This window comes from Dendrobates tinctorius, unplaced genomic scaffold, assembly GCF_039654945.1.
Source record: "Dendrobates tinctorius isolate UK_male_01 unplaced genomic scaffold, ASM3965494v1 ptg000264l, whole genome shotgun sequence".
Lineage (NCBI taxonomy): Eukaryota > Metazoa > Chordata > Amphibia > Anura > Dendrobatidae > Dendrobates > Dendrobates tinctorius.
This window is the reverse complement of record NW_027361931.1, coordinates 253,580-273,921: the sequence shown is the minus strand read 5'-3', so window position 1 is coordinate 273,921 and position 20,342 is coordinate 253,580. Positions and strand designations below refer to the sequence as shown.

The window sequence follows — 20,342 nt, the reverse complement described above, 5'->3', positions numbered from 1 at the left end:
TGGAAAATTGGGACTGATCACCCCCCACAACCACGGTAAGTTGGCAGTTATACTGTTCAGACTGACCGTTGGTGTGGTTTTCCTGCGCTTGTTGCTGCAAAGAGGATCTGAGGTTTGTCCCCTGGTGGGGTGATTCATGGGTGGAATAATATAGAGGTGCAGTCCCGTTGGGGGCCCAGTGCTCGAACCGTACCTCATAAGGGATGGACACCCCGGATTGACCAGTGATTGTGACTCTCTTTATAGTCAAAATATTCTGAAATTCCCGATCATTATTAGTAATTGGGCGTGGTCATGTGATCGAAGATGGGTAGGATACGTAACTCAGGTATATATATATATAACCAGAGGTGTCCGGAGGGATAGTTTGAGACGCCCTCCTCCTCTGAGTACCGCGAATTTTGGGCTTCCCAGAGGGGGTTGACCCTGTGGAACAAACGGAGACGGCTGCTCCAGTATTGTGCACAATTTGTCAGGATATTTAGCTCTAAAGGAGAGAATTATGTTTCTGTGGAAGAAAAAGAAAAGTTTGGAATTGTGTGAAGGATCAGATACTGTTAGTCTTATGATTCAAAGACGAGGAAAGAAGTGTCAGGAATGCAGGAAAAATATTTTCGATTCTGGGATTTCCTAAGGGCGGGAGGTTGCAGCCTACGCTATGGGATGAAGAAGTTCAAAGGTTGACTGATGATGGATTACTTAAAGGCGCTGAGGAATTCCGTGGCTTGGCACATGAACTGTATAATGAAGGTTATGTGGAAATTGAACACCAAGTGAATTCTGATTGTTTTTATTGCTATGTGGAAAAAAAAGGAAAATTGTCTAACACTGTGAAGACTGAAAGTGTTGTGGTACAGGAAAGAATTGAGAATGTGATTGGTTAAGAAGGAACTAAGATTGATATTAATGTGTCAGGGAAATAGTTAAAAGTGATGATTTGAAACGAGGTCTCCCTGCTAGATGACAATTGTACAAGGAGACCGAGAGTCGCAGCCCCCACCTCTGCTCACGGCACCTATTATTATCCGCAGCCAGCCTCAATCCCCGTTCACCCGATCCAGAGGAAAAAAAAAAAAAAAAAGTTTTCATAAGACTTTAACCTGCTCTGTTCAGGAGAGAGAAAAAAAAAAAAGCAAGCTAGCAGCTGCTTCAGTACCCCCTCCCATCTTAGCCCACACCATATCGCCCTTCGCCCCCACCGCAGCTGCGAGTACACAGCCAGTCTCTTATCAGTATCACTGGAGCACACACCAAACTCTGGCCCCCCCTCAGCTACTGGGAACCCTGCTCCTCAGCCCCTCCCTGCTAATGCTGGCGCTGCGGGCGACTTGGTCACTTTCAGAGAGACTGTCACACTCCCGCTGATAGATGCTACCCTCAAGTTCTCTCTTCCAATCGTAATCTAAATACTGGGAACCCCAGAGGATACCCCGGTTACGGACAGCCCCAAAATCCTGATAATTGTCCATACTGAAGGGGTGGCCAACCCGGGTCTGCCATCACAATGTCCTCCGCCAAACCTGGGGCATGCTCATCCGTCACGCTCCCTGTAGGGGGCACCGTTAAGTTCATGGTTGACACTGGGGCGGCCAATTCTATAATCAAGTCATCAGATGTACCTACGGATATCCCTATTCAATTCAAGAGCTTGTTTTAATTGGAGTAGATGGCAGACCCAATAAACATACTTACAAAACCCATCCCTGTAGGACCTTTCCCCGAGGTTACTGCTCAGTTTGTAATCTCTCCCACATGTCCTGTAAATTTACTAGGGGCAGATTTATTATCACAGTTCCGCTCCAGAATACAATTCCAAGATGATGGTCAGATGGCTCTAACGTTATATAATCCCTATGTAGATGAAGACAGTGAGGAAATCTGTATTTTGCATGCCCTTCCTACAGTTATGATGGCCCTGATAGACCAAGGTCCACCCCCAATATTGCCTGAGGATCAATGACTCACCCCATACCTCTCAGAGATACTATCTAAACTCTGGTCAAAAGGGCTAAATGATATAGGGAAAATGCCTGTAGAACCAGTAAAAGTGTTTCTCAAACCTGGTGCCTAATCCTCATACTCTTTTGTCCCAGATACCCCAGGATGCTGCTTGGTTTACAGTTATTGATCTTACCAATGCCTTCTTTAGCATTCCGTTACACCCAGACTGTCAGTTTCTATTTGCAATCACTTAGCAGGGACAACAGTTAATATGGACAGTTATGCCACAAGGGGCCCAAAACAGTCCCAACCAGTTTTGCAAAAAAAATATGAGCAGGTGTCTTTTGCCATTGTTAGCCTCCTTAAGTATCTGGCAGCACTGAACTGTCGGGTTTCGGCCTCGGGACTTCAGTTCTGCCTTGGTCAAGGGATATTCTTGGGTCACTGTCTCCTTCAGGGTGCCAGACACCTCGCAGAAGAAAAATAGCTGTCAGCTCCCTTCCTTTCCCAAAAGATGAAACTTAACTCCAGCGTTTTCTTGGACTATGCACTTATTGTTGTCAGTGGATACCGGATGCATCCCGCATAATGCAACCCCTTTACAACGCCTTGAAAGACGGCATAATGAATTATAAGGAAAGATGGCCGTGATGAGGATTACCTTCAACATGATTGTTCCCAACTTCTGATAGAAGAAACAGCTACTCCACCAAATGTCAGTGAGAATCCACTCCCAAATCCTGATCTGGTGTTATACACAGATGGTTCAAGATATGCTGATGAGTTTGGTAGATTCCACACGGGATACGCTGTTACCAGAGGACACTGTAGTGCACGCAGCTGCGCTCCCGCCCTCACAGTCAGCAGAACGCCAGGCTCTGTCTACTGCATGTACTTTGGCCAAGAACAGACGGGCTAATATATACACGGACTCACGGTATGCATTTGGTATTGCTCACGATTTTGGGGCTCTATGGGCCAATCGAGGGTTTATTACTACTGCCGGAACTCCAGTGAAAAATGCTGAGGCTGTTAAAACCCTCATGAACTCGATCAAATTACCTACTCAGGTGGCCATTATCAAAGTTAAGGCGCACGGTCCTAGGACCAGTCCACAGACTGTTGGCAACGCATTTGCGGATATGCAAGCAAAAGCCGCAGCTCTTTTACCCATAGAACCAACCATACCAACTATGGTGACCACACGCTCTCAGCGTAAACAGTTACAAGAAGCATTGACCCTACGAGAACCTGATGATCTAGAACAGACTGAAGTTTTCTGTCGGACCCCGCGAGACCGCTTAATGACGACGCAGAGAATGTCTCCAAAGGAAGAGGTGAAACAATGGAAGACTGATGGGGCACGTATGGATAATGGTCTCTGGAAAAAGGAGCAACTCGTGTGTCTCCCTAAGCGGATGTACCCTGCTATTGCCACATGGGCACATGGACCTACACATCGAGGAAAGAATCAGGCCCTCACACTGGTGCAAAAATTCTACTGGGCCCCGGTTCTCCAGTTGGAAGCATTCCCTGTTACCAACATGACTGCAAAGACCACAGCGAAGAAACTGGTGATGGAAGTTATATGCAGATATGGGATTCTAGTTGTTGAAAGTGATCAAGGCCCGGCCTTTTCTTCTTGTGTACTAAGAAGTTCTGACAAAGCTTGGATCCACTGTAGCCCTCCATACTCCGTACCACCCACAATTCAGTGGGGAAGTTGAGAGGCTGAACGGCACACTGAGGGGACAATTGACCAAAATGATGCAGGAGACTACAGCTCCATGGCCAGAGCTCCTACCCATTGTACTATACCACATCCGTACTACCCCTATTACACAATATGGCCTGTCCCCATATGAGATATTGTTTGGTACTAGGCCCCCAGTTGCAAATTTCCAGCCTCAGCTGTTATCAGAAGAAACTGACCGTGCTGTTCAATATGTTATTCTGCTTAGTAAAAATATTGCTAACACCCATGTTCTAGCTTTCTTTTTTCCAGATTCAGCAGAAACCGACACCTGCTATAACCTGAAGCCTGGTGATTTGGTAGTCGTGAAGAGGCATGTCAGGAAGCACGGACTAGAACCCTTGTATGACGGTCCCTATCAAGTCCTCATCACCCAACAAGCCAATAGCAAATGAAGGGGCATAATGTTTTTTGGTTTTTCGCATTTCCCATATTATTATTGGTAGAAGTTAAAGTTAGATATTCAAAGACTCAGAGATCAATACGATAAAGACAGTGATCGTAATAGGGACAGTTGGTGGTCAGACACCTTCTTTCTCAATCCAGCCAATTGGTTTTTAGGGAATTGGGGGCTGGGTAGCTGGGATCTTACAGAGCTTGTTACACATTGCTGCCTGTATCCTTGTTGTATGTGTGATACTAAAACTTGTTCTTTGGTGTATTCCTGTATGTATTAGGAAATTCTACACTAAGCCAGCTAATGATGATACCAAAGGTGTCGCTGCCCCTGCTCTTCTCTGCACCGATCTCATAAGGCTACTTGATGAAGATGTTGAAGCCAAGCGCATGGCTACCTACAAAAGATCTCCACCACCGTCATCAAAAATTGTTATTCGTGAACTGCATAGACTGTAAGCTTGCGAGCAGGGCCCTCACTCCTCTTGTTATTTGTTATAATCTCCTGTATGTGATTATTGTTATGCTGTAATGTCTATTGTCTGTACAAATCCCCTCTGAAATGTAAAGTGCTGCGGAATATGTCGGCGCTATAAAAATAAAATTTATTATTATATTAACTGCAGTATACAGGGGGGACGGGTGCGCCGAGACAGCCATGACTGATAACACGGCATCAGTCATGTGAAGACCAGTACCCCTCAAGCTGTTAGCTTGGGATAGCACCTCTGATGCTGCATATGTGTAAAAAAAAAATTTATCTAGGGGGGAATGTGAAGGGTTAATACTAAAATCAGAGTTGAAGTTTCGTTTTATCCATTCTTTGGAGGTTTCGTTTCTCCGTTTTTGTTGATGTAAGATAAATTTTTATAATTGGCATGGGCTGTCATGAAACCAGACTGATCCCATCTGTATAAGATAAGGGAGGCGGGGGTGTAAAACTCTGAAGAATATGCCATTATACTACTTTCTACGCTATTTAGGTACGGACATATATGTAGTTTCCGGTTTTCTTGCAATATTATTGGGTTACAAAGTGAAATGATGCTATTGGTACTTGAGAGCCTTGCATAATTAAGCAAAAGATTATAAAAGATGTGACTAAAATAAAGGGGCTTAGTGATCTGCCTCGATCCTCCCGTACAGAGACCCCGTCTCCGTGTGGTCATTTGAGTTGCTAGCAACACTGGAATAATTTGGAAATCACTGTATCAACCGTGAAGGGTTAATTTAGCCCTCCCAAAATAGCTACCTCCACAACTAGATGATTGTTCATGCTGCCTCCATCGCCACAAATTCTGCTCTGGTTGTTCTTTGGGCTCCGTGCTTACCTCACTTAGAGGGGACCGCTAGTGGCTGTTCAGAACACTGTTCCAGTGATACCACTGAACAGGACGCACGGAAGCCGGCATCAGGAGTGTGGTGCAGCACCTGCGCTCCTCCGCACACCCATGATGGCCCTCTGCCAGATCAGTCTGGCCAGGCCTGGAACGTCATCTGTCTTCAGGTACGGCCCACTGAAGGTTCCCAGTCAAGAACAGAAAACAAACTGATGCGAGGGAGAGGTGCCGCCCTTTTAATGTTAGTTTCCTGTCCTTGAAGGGCGGATCCCCTCTCTAGGTCGTGTTGTCATGGGGGAAGGAGAAAACAAATGCAAACTGGCCACGTCAAGGAAGCAGTTACAGTATTTCCTCCTAAGATGTTGGAGTTGTGGTTAGGACCTATTACAGATCCTCCTCCTCCTCACTGGCCGCACAAAACTGGCGGAGGGGAGAAAAGAGACAGTAATAAGAGGTTCAGTTATTTTATTCCACAATTACTGCCCTCTACCGAGCAAGTAAAGGTAGCGCTAATCTGCCAGACAGGAATCTGCATGGTGACCTAGCACTGGGGGATGCAATCCAGGTAAGCTACACCCCACCCAGCATTCAGTCCGCAGGTGGAACAGTCAGATAATGGGGCCGCTGACCCCGACAAGTAAACAGTCACACAATGGGGCGGTCAGTCAGTGGGTCCCTGCAGGGGTCAGGCCCGGGGTGCTGGTCTGGCACTTGGCAGCTTCACATAGCTCTTGAGGGCAGGCAGTGGTTTGATCTTGCGTCCGGCCCAGCCACCCTTCCTTTTCCAGAGTCCACTGGACGGTCGGATTCCCAGCCAGCGGTTCCGCCCAGCTTTGCCGATCACCCGCTTGTTGTGGTCAATGTTGGAGACGCGCCCTACGGTGGCCACGCAGGTTTCTAGCACCTGTGTAGGAGAGAAGGGTCAGACTGCAGTATGCAGTGTTACGGGGGTGGAGATCTTGACGCTCACCTGCACTTGTCTCTTGGAGGGCAGCTGCACAATGGCGGTTCCATTGACCTTCCTCAGCAACACCCCGCACGTCCCTGTGAGAGAGTGACACGTCAGATGTGACAGAAGCCTCTTCCCCCAGAGGTAGGCACCAGACTCACCAGCAGCTCTGATGAACTCAGCACCTTTCCCAGGCATCACCTCCAGGCAATTAACCAGGGTGCCGACTGGCAACGCACCGAGCGGGTGAGCGTCGCCCTCCTGTGCAGATACTGACGAATGAGCAGAAGGTTACCATGATTGTGGCATCCACACCCCCATCCCTTCCCGGGATCATACCCGCCATGCGACCGATGTGCCCAGATGACGATATCAGATCTCCGGCCTTCATGTTCTCTGTAGCAATGATCCAACGTTTCCGCCTCCCACCTGCAACCAAAGCGATGTCCGCCGACCTGTGGAGACCAAGAGACCGGAACACTGACCTACTGATGTTAGGGGGGAGAGTAGTACATGATCTGTCACCAAAAACAGGACACCACGAGGCCCAGAGGAGGCCAGGATGTGAACAGGAGGGATAGCGGTGACATTACCTGCAGGGGTCGTAGCGGACCTGCACCACTGTCTCCTGGAAACTAGCGTTTTCATGACCCGGCACATAACGCAGTCTCTGAAAATCAATCATCCGGAAAAGCTGCTTATGCCCCCCACCAATGCCACGCACACGGATACGACCTGTGAGAAACCAGCACAATTAGCCCCCCTATCCGAGCAGCCAGACCAGAGGGGGAGCGAGCAGCCAGACCGGGGGGGGTGGCGAGCGAGAGAGCAGCCAGACCGGGGGGGGGTGGCGAGCGAGAGAGCAGCCAGACCAAAGGGGGGGCCAGCGAGAGCGCAGCCAGACCAGAGGGGGGGAGCGAGCGAGAGAGCAGCCAGACCAGAGGGGGGGGGGTGAGCGAGAGAGCAGCCAGACCAGAGGGGGGGGGGTGAGCGAGAGAGCAGCCAGACCAGAGGGGGGGGGGTGAGCGAGAGAGCAGCCAGACCAGAGGGGGGGTGAGCGAGAGAGCAGCCAGACCAGGGGGGGGGGGGCGAGCGAGAGAGCAGCCAGACCAGGGGGGGGGGGGGCGAGCGAGAGAGCAGCCAGACCAGGGGGGGGGGGGGCGAGCGAGAGAGCAGCCAGACCAGGGGGGGGGGGGGCGAGCGAGAGAGCAGCCAGACCAGGGGGGGGCAGAGAGAGAGAGCAGCCAGACCAGGGGGGGCGAGCGAGAGAGCAGCCAGACCGGGGGGAGGGCAGAGAGAGAGCAGCCAGACCAGGGGGGGCCAGCGAGAGCGCAGCCAGATCAGAGGGGGGGGAGCGAGCGAGAGAGCAGCCAGACCAGAGGGGGGGGAGCGAGCGAGAGAGCAGCCAGACCAGAGGGGGGGGGAGGGAGAGAGCAGCCAGACCAGAGGAGGGGGGGAGGGAGAGAGAAGCCAGACCAGGGGGGGGCGAGCGAGAGAGCAGCCAGACCGGGGGGGCAGAGAGAGAGCAGCCAGACCAGGGGGGGGCGAGCGAGAGCGCAGCCAGACCAGGGGGGGGGGGCGAGCGAGAGCGCAGCCAGACCAGAGGGGGGGCGAGCGAGAGCGCAGCCAGACCAGAGGGGGGGGTGAGCGAGAGCGCAGCCAGACCAGAGGGGGGGGGGTGAGAGCGAGAGCGCAGCCAGACCAGAGGGGGGGGGGGGGGGGTGTGAGCGAGAGCGCAGCCAGACCAGGGGGGGGGGGCGCGAGCGAGAGAGCAGCCAGACGACCAGAGGGGGGGGCGAGCAGCAAGACCAGAGGGGGGCGAGAGAGAGAGCAGCCAGACCAGGGGGGGGGGCGCGAGTGAGAGAGCAGCCAGACCAGAGGGGGGGGCGAGCGAGAGAGCGGCCAGACCAGGGGGGGGGGGCAGAGAGAGAGAGAGAGCAGCCAGACCAGGGGGGGGGGGCGAGAGAGAGAGCAGCCAGACCGGGGGGGGGCGAGCGAGAGAGAGAGCAGCCAGACCAGGGGGGGGGGCGAGCGAGAGCGCAGCCAGACCAGGGGGGGCGAGCGAGAGCGCAGCCAGACCAGAGGGGGGGGCGAGCGAGAGCGCAGCCAGACCAGAGGGGGGGGCGAGCGAGAGCGCAGCCAGACCAGAGGGGGGGGCGAGCGAGAGCGCAGCCAGACCAGAGGGGGGGGCGAGCGAGAGCGCAGCCAGACCAGAGGGGGGGGCGAGCGAGAGCGCAGCCAGACCAGAGGGGGGGGCGAGCGAGAGCGCAGCCAGACCAGAGGGGGGGGCGAGCGAGAGCGCAGCCAGACCAGAGGGGGGGGCGAGCGAGAGCGCAGCCAGACCAGAGGGGGGGGCGAGCGAGAGCGCAGCCAGACCAGAGGGGGGGGCGAGCGAGAGCGCAGCCAGACCAGAGGGGGGGGCGAGCGAGAGCGCAGCCAGACCAGAGGGGGGGGCGAGCGAGAGCGCAGCCAGACCAGAGGGGGGGGGGCGAGCGGGGGGGCGAGCGAGAGCGCAGCCAGACCAGAGGGGGGGGGGCGAGCGAGAGCGCAGCCAGACCAGAGGGGGGGGGGGGGGGCGAGCGAGAGCGCAGCCAGACCAGAGGGGGGGGGGGGCGAGCGAGAGCGCAGCCAGACCAGAGGGGGGGGCGAGCGAGAGAGCAGCCAGACCAGGGGGGGGGGGGGAGAGAGAGCAGCCAGACCAGAGGGGGGGGCGAGCGAGAGAGCAGCCAGACCAGAGGGGGGGCGAGTGAGAGAGCAGCCAGACCAGAGGGGGGGCGAGCGAGAGCGCAGCCAGACCAGAGGGGGGGGTGAGCGAGAGCGCAGCCAGACCAGAGGGGGGGGGGTGAGAGCGAGAGCGCAGCCAGACCAGAGGGGGGGGGGGGGGGTGTGAGCGAGAGCGCAGCCAGACCAGGGGGGGGGGGGCGCGAGCGAGAGAGCAGCCAGACGACCAGAGGGGGGGGCGAGCAGCAAGACCAGAGGGGGGCGAGAGAGAGAGCAGCCAGACCAGGGGGGGGGGCGCGAGTGAGAGAGCGGCCAGACCAGAGGGGGGGGCGAGCGAGAGAGCGGCCAGACCAGGGGGGGGGGGCAGAGAGAGAGAGAGAGCAGCCAGACCAGGGGGGGGGGGGGGCGAGAGAGAGAGCAGCCAGACCGGGGGGGGGCGAGCGAGAGAGAGAGCAGCCAGACCAGGGGGGGGGGCGAGCGAGAGCGCAGCCAGACCAGAGGGGGGGGGCGAGCGAGAGCGCAGCCAGACCAGAGGGGGGGGCGAGCGAGAGCGCAGCCAGACCAGAGGGGGGGGCGAGCGAGAGCGCAGCCAGACCAGAGGGGGGGGCGAGCGAGAGCGCAGCCAGACCAGAGGGGGGGGCGAGCGAGAGCGCAGCCAGACCAGAGGGGGGGGGGCGAGCGGGGGGGCGAGCGAGAGCGCAGCCAGACCAGAGGGGGGGGGGCGAGCGAGAGCGCAGCCAGACCAGAGGGGGGGGGGGGGGCGAGCGAGAGCGCAGCCAGACCAGAGGGGGGGGGGGGGGCGAGCGAGAGCGCAGCCAGACCAGAGGGGGGGCGAGTGAGAGAGCAGCCAGACCAGGGGGGGGGGCGAGCGAGAGAGCAGCCAGACCAGAGGGGGGGGCGAGCGAGAGAGCAGCCAGACCAGAGGGGGGGGGGGGAGAGAGAGCAGCCAGACCAGAGGGGGGGGCGAGCGAGAGAGCAGCCAGACCAGAGGGGGGGGCGAGTGAGAGAGCAGCCAGACCAGGGGGGGGGGGCGAGCGAGAGAGCAGCCAGACCAGAGGGGGGGGCGAGCGAGAGAGCAGCCAGACCAGGGGGGGGGGGGGGGGGGGGAGAGAGCAGCCAGACCAGAGGGGGGGGCGAGCGAGAGAGCAGCCAGACCAGGGGGGGGGGGGGAGAGAGAGCAGCCAGACCAGAGGGGGGGGCGAGCGAGAGAGCAGCCAGACCAGAGGGGGGGCGAGTGAGAGAGCAGCCAGACCAGAGGGGGGGGGCGAGCGAGAGAGCAGCCAGACCAGAGAGGGGGGCGAGAGAGAGAGCAGCCAGACCAGAGGGGGGGGCGAGCGAGAGAGCAGCCAGACGACCAGAGGGGGAGGGCGAGCGAGAGAGCAGCCAGACCAGAGGGGGGGGCGAGCGAGAGAGCAGCCAGACCAGAGGGGGGGGCGAGCGAGAGAGCAGCCAGACCAGAGGGGGGGGCGAGCGAGAGAGCAGCCAGACCAGAGAGGGGGGCGAGCGAGAGAGCAGCCAGACCAGAGAGGGGGGGGGAGAGAGAGAGCAGCCAGACCAGAGGGGGGGCGAGTGAGAGAGCAGCCAGACCAGAGGGGGGGGCGAGCGAGAGAGCAGCCAGACCAGAGAGGGGGGCGAGCGAGAGAGCAGCCAGACCAGGGGGGGGGGGGGGGGGGAGAGAGAGAGCAGCCAGACGACCAGAGGGGGGGGCGAGCGAGAGAGCAGCCAGACGACCAGAGGGGGAGGGCGAGCGAGAGAGCAGCCAGACCAGAGGGGGGGGCGAGCGAGAGAGCAGCCAGACCAGAGGGGGGGGCGAGCGAGAGAGCAGCCAGACGACCAGAGGGGGAGGGCGAGCGAGAGAGCAGCCAGACCAGAGGGGGGGGCGAGCGAGAGAGCAGCCAGACCAGAGGGGGGGGCGAGCGAGAGAGCAGCCAGACCAGAGGGGGGGGGCGAGCGAGAGAGCAGCCAGACCAGAGAGGGGGGCGAGCGAGAGAGCAGCCAGACCAGAGAGGGGGGGCGAGCGAGAGAGCAGACAGACCAGGGGGGGGGGGGGGGGGGGGGGAGAGAGCAGCCAGACCAGAGGGGGGGGCGAGCGAGAGAGCAGCCAGACCAGGGGGGGGGGGGGGGAGAGAGAGCAGCCAGACCAGAGGGGGGGGCGAGCGAGAGAGCAGCCAGACCAGAGGGGGGGCGAGTGAGAGAGCAGCCAGACCAGAGGGGGGGGCGAGCGAGAGAGCAGCCAGACCAGAGAGGGGGGCGAGAGAGAGAGCAGCCAGACCAGAGGGGGGGGCGAGCGAGAGAGCAGCCAGACGACCAGAGGGGGAGGGCGAGCGAGAGAGCAGCCAGACCAGAGGGGGGGGCGAGCGAGAGAGCAGCCAGACCAGAGGGGGGGGCGAGCGAGAGAGCAGCCAGACCAGAGGGGGGGGGCGAGCGAGAGAGCAGCCAGACCAGAGAGGGGGGCGAGCGAGAGAGCAGCCAGACCAGAGAGGGGGGGGGAGAGAGAGAGCAGCCAGACCAGAGGGGGGGCGAGTGAGAGAGCAGCCAGACCAGAGGGGGGGGCGAGCGAGAGAGCAGCCAGACCAGAGAGGGGGGCGAGCGAGAGAGCAGCCAGACCAGGGGGGGGGGGGGGGGAGAGAGAGAGCAGCCAGACGACCAGAGGGGGGGGCGAGCGAGAGAGCAGCCAGACGACCAGAGGGGGAGGGCGAGCGAGAGAGCAGCCAGACCAGAGGGGGGGGCGAGCGAGAGAGCAGCCAGACCAGAGGGGGGGGCGAGCGAGAGAGCAGCCAGACGACCAGAGGGGGAGGGCGAGCGAGAGAGCAGCCAGACCAGAGGGGGGGGCGAGCGAGAGAGCAGCCAGACCAGAGGGGGGGGCGAGCGAGAGAGAAGCCAGACCAGAGGGGGAGGGCGAGCAGCAAGACCAGAGGGGGGGCACACGCAGCTGTGAGGGTCTCATACACAGATATGACAGTTACATACCGGTATGGTCCCGGCCGCCGGTTTTCCTCTTTCCTATGGGGTTGATGGTGTACTTAGCGGGAGGCTTCCATATCTCTATCCCATGGAGGGGCGCTGTGGTGAGGAGACTTCTAGACGGCAGCAGTGAGGAGGCGGCAGCCTAAAGAAGAAAGGAGCCTCATAGATACATGGCCACAAGAGAGCGCCGGCCCCAACACGAGAGCGGCCTGAGGCGGGCGCAGGCACATGGGAGGGGGGGGGCGCACCTGGAGGCGGAGGCAGCTCAGTGAGAGGCCGCGGAGGGTGCGGGTCAGGCCGCTGAGCGCCATCACTGCAGGGAAGAGACGTGTAGATCAGCAGGGCCGGGCGGCGGTCACAGCGGCTCCGCACTCGGAGCGCTAGCGTGCAGTTTCCGGGTTTGACGTCACTTCCGGGGCGTGGTCTGACGTAGAAAGGCGGGAAACGAGTTTGCAGCCTGTAGCGCAGATCTCTAGTGGGCGTGTCAGGGGTGGTGACAGTGTCTGTGAGCTGCAGCGCTGATTGGTTCACGACGGGAGTGAGGGCGGTGATTTTATGCGCGCGCTCACTTCCCGATCCCGGGGCAGGCTGGGAGGGCGCGCATTCGGGAGCGCGCTTCTCACAGACTTGTGCCCCCTATGTGTACGCTCTCAGCACAGCTGCTTGCCGTGACAGCACAGGTGGAGCAGCCTGTAGTGTTCTGTGGTTAATGGCGCCTGAAGATACAGGTGGCGCACACATAAGCCTGCTCCATCTGTGCTCCCGAATGCGCGCCCTCCCAGCCTGCCCCGGGATCGGGAAGTGAGCGCGCGCATAAAATCACCGCCCTCACTCCCGTCGTGAACCAATCAGCGCTGCGGCTCACAGACACTGTCACCACCCCTGACACGCCCACTAGAGGGTGACGGAGCGCAGGCGGGAAGAGAAGCCGCCGGGAGCCCGTTGTCTCCGCGGTCACAGACGGGTGGGCGGAGGGGTGTAATACTTAGGCCTCTTTCACACATCAGGTTTTTGCCGTCAGGCGCGATCCGTCGCTTTTGACAGAAACCGGATCCGGTTCCCCCCCCATTGACTTGCATTTGCGCCGGATCGCCATGCGTTTCATCCGGTTTTCGCCGGATCCGGCAATGTGTCGCGATCTGGCGTCTGGAAAAAACGTCTACTGTAACTTTTTTTGTCTCCGGCGAAAAAGCCGGACACGCCGGATCCGGCGCGTCCGGCTTTTTCACACAATGAAAGCCTATGAGCGCCGCAATGCGCCGGATCCGTTTTTTTTGATCTGAGCATGCTCAGTAGCTCTGCCCACAGGAGATATATAAAAGGAAGACAATGGGACCCTCAGCCACACCCAACATGCCACCCAAGACAGCAACCAGGAGCAGGAGAAGGCAGCAGACATCTGCAGCAGCAGCACCATCAGCAACACCCCAAATGGAGCAGCATGCTGAACGGGAGGGGAGTCCAGCAGCAGATGAGAGACGGTAATTATCAAATCCCCCATTCCTCCACACTAGGGCCATGGAATATCAAGATATTCATTGGCCCTTTGTTTCTCTTTATTCAACAGCCGCCCAAGAGATGCAGCAGCACTGGCAGCAGCAGCAGGAACACCACCCACAGGCATGGAGTCTGGCCAGCAGGAAGACAGCACATCTTCTTCTGGGAGCCCTCCCTCGCATCGTCAGCGTTTGACAGTAAGTTTTTATTTCCAAAATCCATCATCTCTGTAATATATGTCTATTCATTGCCTTTTATTTCAAAACAGGAATCACAAGCTGAAGAGGAGCTCCCAGAAGAAGAAGGAAGGGGTGGACAGACACCTGGAGTGGGCTCACAATTGGTAAGTTTTTTTCATCAAACGCAGAAACACAACATCACACTACACACAACACATAGAAAACAATGTTCTGCAGACCACACACAGCAAACAAATGCCTACATCCAAAGACATAACATTTTTTGTTTTCTTCTCTAGTCTTCCCAATCTGGTGCTCGGCCAAGAGGTCCTCGCAGTGCCTCCCAGGGTCGTCGGCGACAGCAACGCGGCGGTCACCAGCGTGTAAGTATACATATTTTTGCTTTTTTTTTGCACCTTTTATTTCATTTCTTTTGTGGAGGCTAATTATGTTATTTTTGTCTTTTTCTTTAACAGCCTTCACAGCGTGCTCCCGACTCTGACAGTGAGGATGGAGGGATTGATGTGGACTGCCTCATCGATCTCGTCAGAGAAAGGGAGCCGCTCTGGAATATGGCTGACCGCCGCCACGCTGACCTTATCGTTACCCGACGACTCTGGGAGGAAATCTGTTCGCTCCTTGTGGGCCGCTGGGAGGACCTCGATGCTCGGGTCCAGATTAAAGAGCGTAAGTATATACAGTACCGGTTGCTTGATGTAAACCAGTGTTTCCCGAACTCCAGTCCTCGTGGTCCCCACGGATCATGTGTTCAGGATTTCTATTTACTATGGAAATCCTGAAAACATGACCCCTGGGGACCATGAGGACTGGAGTTTGGGAAACACTGATGTTGTATACTAACCACTCCTTTCTCGTTTCAGGGAACAGAATTGTGAAGCGGTGGCGGTCTGTGAGGGATCGTTTCAAGAAGGAGTTCAATAAAGAGATGCGGGCCCCGAGTGGATCTGGAGGACGCAGGAGCAAGTACAAGTACGCACAAGCCCTGTCGTTCCTCCGGGAAACAATGGTCACCAGAAGGTAAATATTACACACCACATGTGAAAAAGATGTAACTTTTTTTTTTCAGCCAGGGCCATACCATGTCAGTATTTTAATTGTTTTTTTTTCTCTTTATTCCACAGCACGGTGAGCAGCACTTGGGAGCCTGCACGATTGGACCCTTCTGAGGCGATCCCTGAGGAGACCGGCACCGAGGGACACTTCGACCGCCCCGGTACATCTGCACCTTCCCTGCCTTCCCACACATTCGACCCATCTGTCCCATCCACCAGCACAGGAGCATCGTGGCCGCCTACATTACATGAAGCTGCTGGTGAGGAGATCGCTTTCCCTTTACCCCACCCTTCTGCCCCTGCCACCTCTAGTACACCTGCGGGTACTGGGCGGCAGCGGCAGAGGGGTCAGGAAAAGAGTTATGCGCAAGAGTTATTGCATCTGAATGCATCTTTCCAGAACTGTCTCAAAGTCTTTTCAGAGCAAATCTCCGCAGGCTTTCAGCAGATCAACTCCAGCATTCTGGATGTGAAGACACTTCTGCAAACCATGCATTCAGAAGCAAGATCTTCGCCAAACCACACCTTTTTCAGGTCTGTTGTGGAGCGCATGGAAACGCTATCTCCTACCCAGCAGATGCATGTAATGCATTCGTGCCACGGTGCTCTACAGCAGGTTACCTCCCAACCTCCTCCTCCCACCACTGTAGTTCCTCCACCTGCACCCCCTCCAGCCACTTTCCATCCTCCCCCTCCTATTACATCTGCACCCCCTCCAGCCACTTTTCATCCTCCCCCTCCTACTACATACCAGCAACCTGCCCAGTACCAGCAACCTCCCCAGTACCAGTCATCTCCCCACTTCCAGCAACCTGCCCCGTACCAAACTCCTTCCCCGTACCAAACTCCTTCCCCATACAACTTTCCATCAACATCATCTGCTCCTACAGTCCCTGCCCAACCCTCCACTCCACCGCCCACCACCTCTTCTGCCTCCCACATGTCCACCCATTCTGTAGCTTTTTCCACACCTTCACCTCTAACTGTTCCTTCCCCACCACGATCCCAGTCCTCTCTCCACACACCCAGTGTCGAAGTGTCCCGCAGCCCCTCCAGCAGTATTTCCACCCCACAATACACAGAATTGTAATGTGTGTTTTTTAATAAAAATGCCCATTGGGTTTAAAACCTTTATTAAAAAAGTTTTTTGCACTTTAAAAACTTTAAAAAAAAAAAAAAAAAATTTAAATAAAAGTTAAATTATCGTTTCACAATGGTTGTCTGTCATTTCTTTCTGCGGCGAACTATGTTTAAAAAAAAGGTTAAATACAGGGTATTTCAAAGGTAAAAAGGTATTCAAAACCAGGTATATAACTGTGGGTAAATTTTAGCTTTTTGCCACAGTTGTGTTCCTGGTTGTGTTTGAAGCAAAGTATTTCACCTAAAAAGTTGTGTTTATTGTTGGTGATTTCCTAACAATGTACACAACTTTTGTTAAAAGGTGAAATACTTTGCATAAAACACAACCAGGAACACAACTGTGGCCTAAAGCTAAAAATATTAAGACCATGACAAGATAGCCAACTTTGGTTGGCTAAGGTATATACTGCTGGTCCAGAAGGTACACAAGTTTGGTTAGGGCACAAATCTTTCACACTCTGTCATCCCAGTGTACTCTGCCTTGAGGGGCCACAAGGGTCAATTTTAAAAACCGGATCCGGCGTAATCCGTCAGAAAAACGGATGAACCGGATGAGACGGATCCGGTTTTGTCTGTCAAGAACAAGACGGATCCGGCAGAAAACCGGATCCGGCACATCAGGTTTTACAAAACATTTGCCGGATCCGGCATTCCGGCACGACGCCGGATCGCGCCTGACGCCGAAAACCTGATGTGTGAAAGTAGCCTTAGGCCTCTTTCACACTTCCGTTTTTTACAATCAGTCACAATCCGCCAGGTTTTGAAAAAAAACGGATCCTCAATTTTTTTTTGAGGATCCGTTTTTTTCCCATTGACTTGCATTAATGGCGGATTGTGACGGATTGCCGTCCGTTGCATCCGTTTTTTGTGAGGATCCGCCAAAAGTTGCTGTCCGTCACCATCCTCAAAAATTTCAAAACGGAGCTTGTAACGTTTTTTTTCTCTGGCGGATCCTGCAAACAGTGATTTAACCCGAATTTCTTTCTGGGTGCCGGACAAAAAAAAAATTCTCTCTCTCTCTCTTTCTTTCTTTCTTTCTTTCTTTCTTTCTTTCTTTCTTTCTTTCTTTCTTTCCCCCCCCCCCGGCCAGCGATTTGATTTTCAGGATCCGTCTGAAAACGGATCCTGTGCCATCCGTTCACATCACTTTAGAACGGATCCGCTTCTCCGCCTTTTTGGCGGATTATAACTGATGCAAAAAACTGAAGTGTCAGTAAAAAGCCGGAGAAGCGGATCCGTTAAGTGATGTGAACGGATGGCACAGGATCCGCAGAATGAGGAAACTAAGAGGAACCGCTGGCCGGGAAAGGGAGAGAGAGAGAGAATTTTTTTTTCAGGCACACAGACAGAACTTCGGGTTAAATCCGTGTCTGGAGGATCCGCCGGCAAAGAAAACGTTGCAAGTAGTGATGGGTAAAATGCGATTTTTTTTTTTGGTGAGCCGGCTCTTCATTTCCTATTACCTTTGGCTTTAAATTTGAAGCCAAATTCTGGTATGTGTATGGTATGGTGTGTATGGTATGGTGTGTATGGTATGTGCATGATTGTATACCTTATAGTAAAAATCTACACACGTGCCAATTTATGACATAAAACAGAATAGTTTCCAGAATAACCAGATTTTATATTATTTGCTGTAAAAACTTTAACAAACACAAAATAGCAACAAGACCCTAATTATCAGTGCCACATTTTAAAGCTACCTTCACACTTGGCAAGTTCGCTGTGGGCTGTCTGCTGCAAAACTGCAGCGTCACATGTTGCATCTGCATCCAGGCGGATTTAGATAAGGACTTTGTGCCGTTGTGGCTCGGGCGGTGACAGCACGGAGTTCTGTGGGCATGTCATGCCTGTCGCATCTCTGGCCCCTGAGGCAGAAGAGAAAATGCTCCGCTGGAGCCGGGAAAGGTAAGAATTGAGCCTACCCCTTTACCCCTGATCATTTCCAAAATAACAGCGTGTGTATTCTGTTTAGTATGAAAACATTAACAAATATAAAATGTGCAAAAATATAACAAATGCTCAAAACAGCAGCAGAAAACCATTTTTAAAAGTGCAACATGTTAAGCTTGTCATTTGGGCAGATTGTCATTAAGAAAGACCAAGTGCTGGAGCTCGGAGGGGCTGATTCTTACATTCTGGTTTTGTGTTGTCGATGTAATCAAAATGCGACCAAATCCTACTTGGTTTGTCACTCATCTTGTTATCCACTGTCCGTGCACTCCTCTCCTCTCTGCAGGCGATCAACCTCCCTCTTTATTTATTTGTGGGTATTTTAAAAATAGTCTGTGAGGAAATTAATACCCAAGTTCCTCACCGTCACCAATATGGTTGCAAAATTGGGAGGATTTGATTACACGCACCTCAATCTGCAGTCACTACTGTTTGTTACACTCTGCATCCATCCAGGGTAGGGCAGGCTGCCAGGAACACAGCGTGTGTGTTAACTTAAAAACAATCACAAGAGGGCAAGGAATGCTTGTCACAGATTGGAGGGGGCTGTGAGTGCTATGTGCGGCAGCAGGAGGCGCATTCTTTCTCAGTCTCCTGGATAAGATCAGAGTGACTACTGCCGGGAGGGGCGGGGCAAGAGGGGACTGACTGTGGAACGTGAGCTGGCAAAGAGCCGTTTAAATTTCAATTGGCTCCCTGCCAGGAGCCGGCTCATATGATTCACTATAAAGAGCCGGCTCTTAGAGCCGGCTCCTTCGGGAGCTACCCATCACTAGTTGCAAGCTCCGTTTGGAAATCTTTGAGGATGTTGACAGCAACATTATGGCGGATCCTCACAAAAACGGATGCAACGGACAGCAATCCGTCAAGATCCGCCAATAATGGAAGTCAAAGGGGGAAAAAACGGATCCACAAAAAAAATTGCGGATCCGTTTTTTTTCAAAACTTGGCAGATTTTAACTGATTGTAAAAAACAGAAGTGTGAAAGAGGCCTAAGGGGCAGTTTGGTAGGAGTTGGGAGGTTAATACACGATTGTGGGGTCTGGGGGGTTAATACACGATTGTGGGGTCTGGGGGGTTAATACACGATTGTGGGGTCCGGGGGGTTAATACACGATTGTGGGGTCCGGGGCGTTAATACACGATTGTGGGGTCTAGGGGGTTAATACACGATTGTGGGGTCCGGGGGGTTAATACACGATTGTGGGGTCTGGCGAGGCTCCGGGGGTTAATACACGATTGTGGGGTCTGGGGGGTTAATACACGATTGTGGGGTCCGGGGGGTTAATACACGATTGTGGGGTCTGGCGAGCCTCTCTGCTGCCTGAGGCGAACACCAAAATGACGCCCCCCCCCACACACAAGGTAAATTCTCATATCTATCCGGTAACACTGAGGACATTTTGATTTAGATAAATAGAAAAAAAGATCCAAACCCAAAGATGTCAGCGGCATCACACGCACAGACAAGAGCAACACAGAAGTGTCCAGAACAAGGGTCATTCATGGCAATGGTCGGCCGGGCACACAAACCCCACAAACTATAGCCCTCCTCACCCCGATCAGTGACTTTCTGCTATACTGTGTTATTATTATTTGAAGAGCCACATGTGAATGGCGCCACAGTGCGTATGACTGACCACAGCTCCATTTACATGGCCCCTTCTCTTCAAAGCTACGTTTCCCAGGATCATGGGGGTCCCAGCGGTCAGATCCACAACAAACAGAAACTCATCCCCTATCCCCACATAATGCTCCATACAGTATAATGTGCCCCATATATGACTTTATACAGTATAATGGGCCCCACATAATGCTCCATACTGTATTATGTGCCCCATATATGACTTCATACAGTATAATGGGCCCCACATAATGCTCCATACTGTATTATGTGCCCCATATAATGCTCCATACAGTATAATGGGCCCCATATATGACTTCATACAGTATAATGGGCCCCATATGTGACTTCATACAGTATAATGGGCCCCATATATTACTTCATACAGTATAATGGGCCCCATATATTACTTCATACAGTATAATGGGCCCCATATATTACTTCATACAGTATAATGGGCCCCATATATTACTTCATACAGAATAATGGGCCCCATATATGACTTCATACAGTATAATGGGCCCCACATATGACTTCATACAGTATCATGGACCCCATATATGACTTCATACAGTATCATGGGCCCCATATATGACTTCATACAGTATCATGGGCCCCATATATGACTTAATACAGTATCATCGGCCCCATATATGACTTCATACAGTATAATGGGCTCCATATATGACTTCATACAGTATAATGGGCCAAATATATTACTTCATACAGAATAATGGGCCCCATATATGGCTTCATACAGTATAATGGGCCCCATATATGACTTCATACAGTATAATGGGCCCCATATA

At 54.2% G+C, this 20,342-nt stretch overlaps 2 protein-coding genes across 2 annotated transcripts; one reads left to right on the top strand and one right to left on the bottom strand.

Moving 5' to 3' along the window:
• Nucleotides 1–5,878: 5,878 nt before the first annotated feature.
• On the bottom strand, nt 5,879–12,703 carry MRPL2 (mitochondrial ribosomal protein L2). The gene is made up of 7 exons (XM_073558972.1): nt 12,316–12,703; nt 12,071–12,209; nt 6,973–7,114; nt 6,719–6,834; nt 6,541–6,651; nt 6,401–6,474; nt 5,879–6,334 (listed from the first exon to the last, which is right to left on the bottom strand). The coding sequence occupies exons 1-7, from the start codon at nt 12,376–12,378 to the stop codon at nt 6,116–6,118; spliced, it is 864 nt and encodes a 287-aa protein (XP_073415073.1). The 5' UTR covers nt 12,379–12,703; the 3' UTR covers nt 5,879–6,115.
• Nucleotides 12,704–14,257: 1,554 nt separating this feature from the next.
• Nucleotides 14,258–16,011, top strand: LOC141069441 (uncharacterized). The gene is made up of 3 exons (XM_073558970.1): nt 14,258–14,430; nt 14,625–14,781; nt 14,886–16,011. Exons 1-3 carry the CDS (start codon nt 14,316–14,318, stop codon nt 15,904–15,906), a joined length of 1,293 nt encoding a protein of 430 aa, XP_073415071.1. The 5' UTR covers nt 14,258–14,315; the 3' UTR covers nt 15,907–16,011.
• The last annotated feature ends 4,331 nt before the right edge of the window (nt 16,012–20,342 follow it).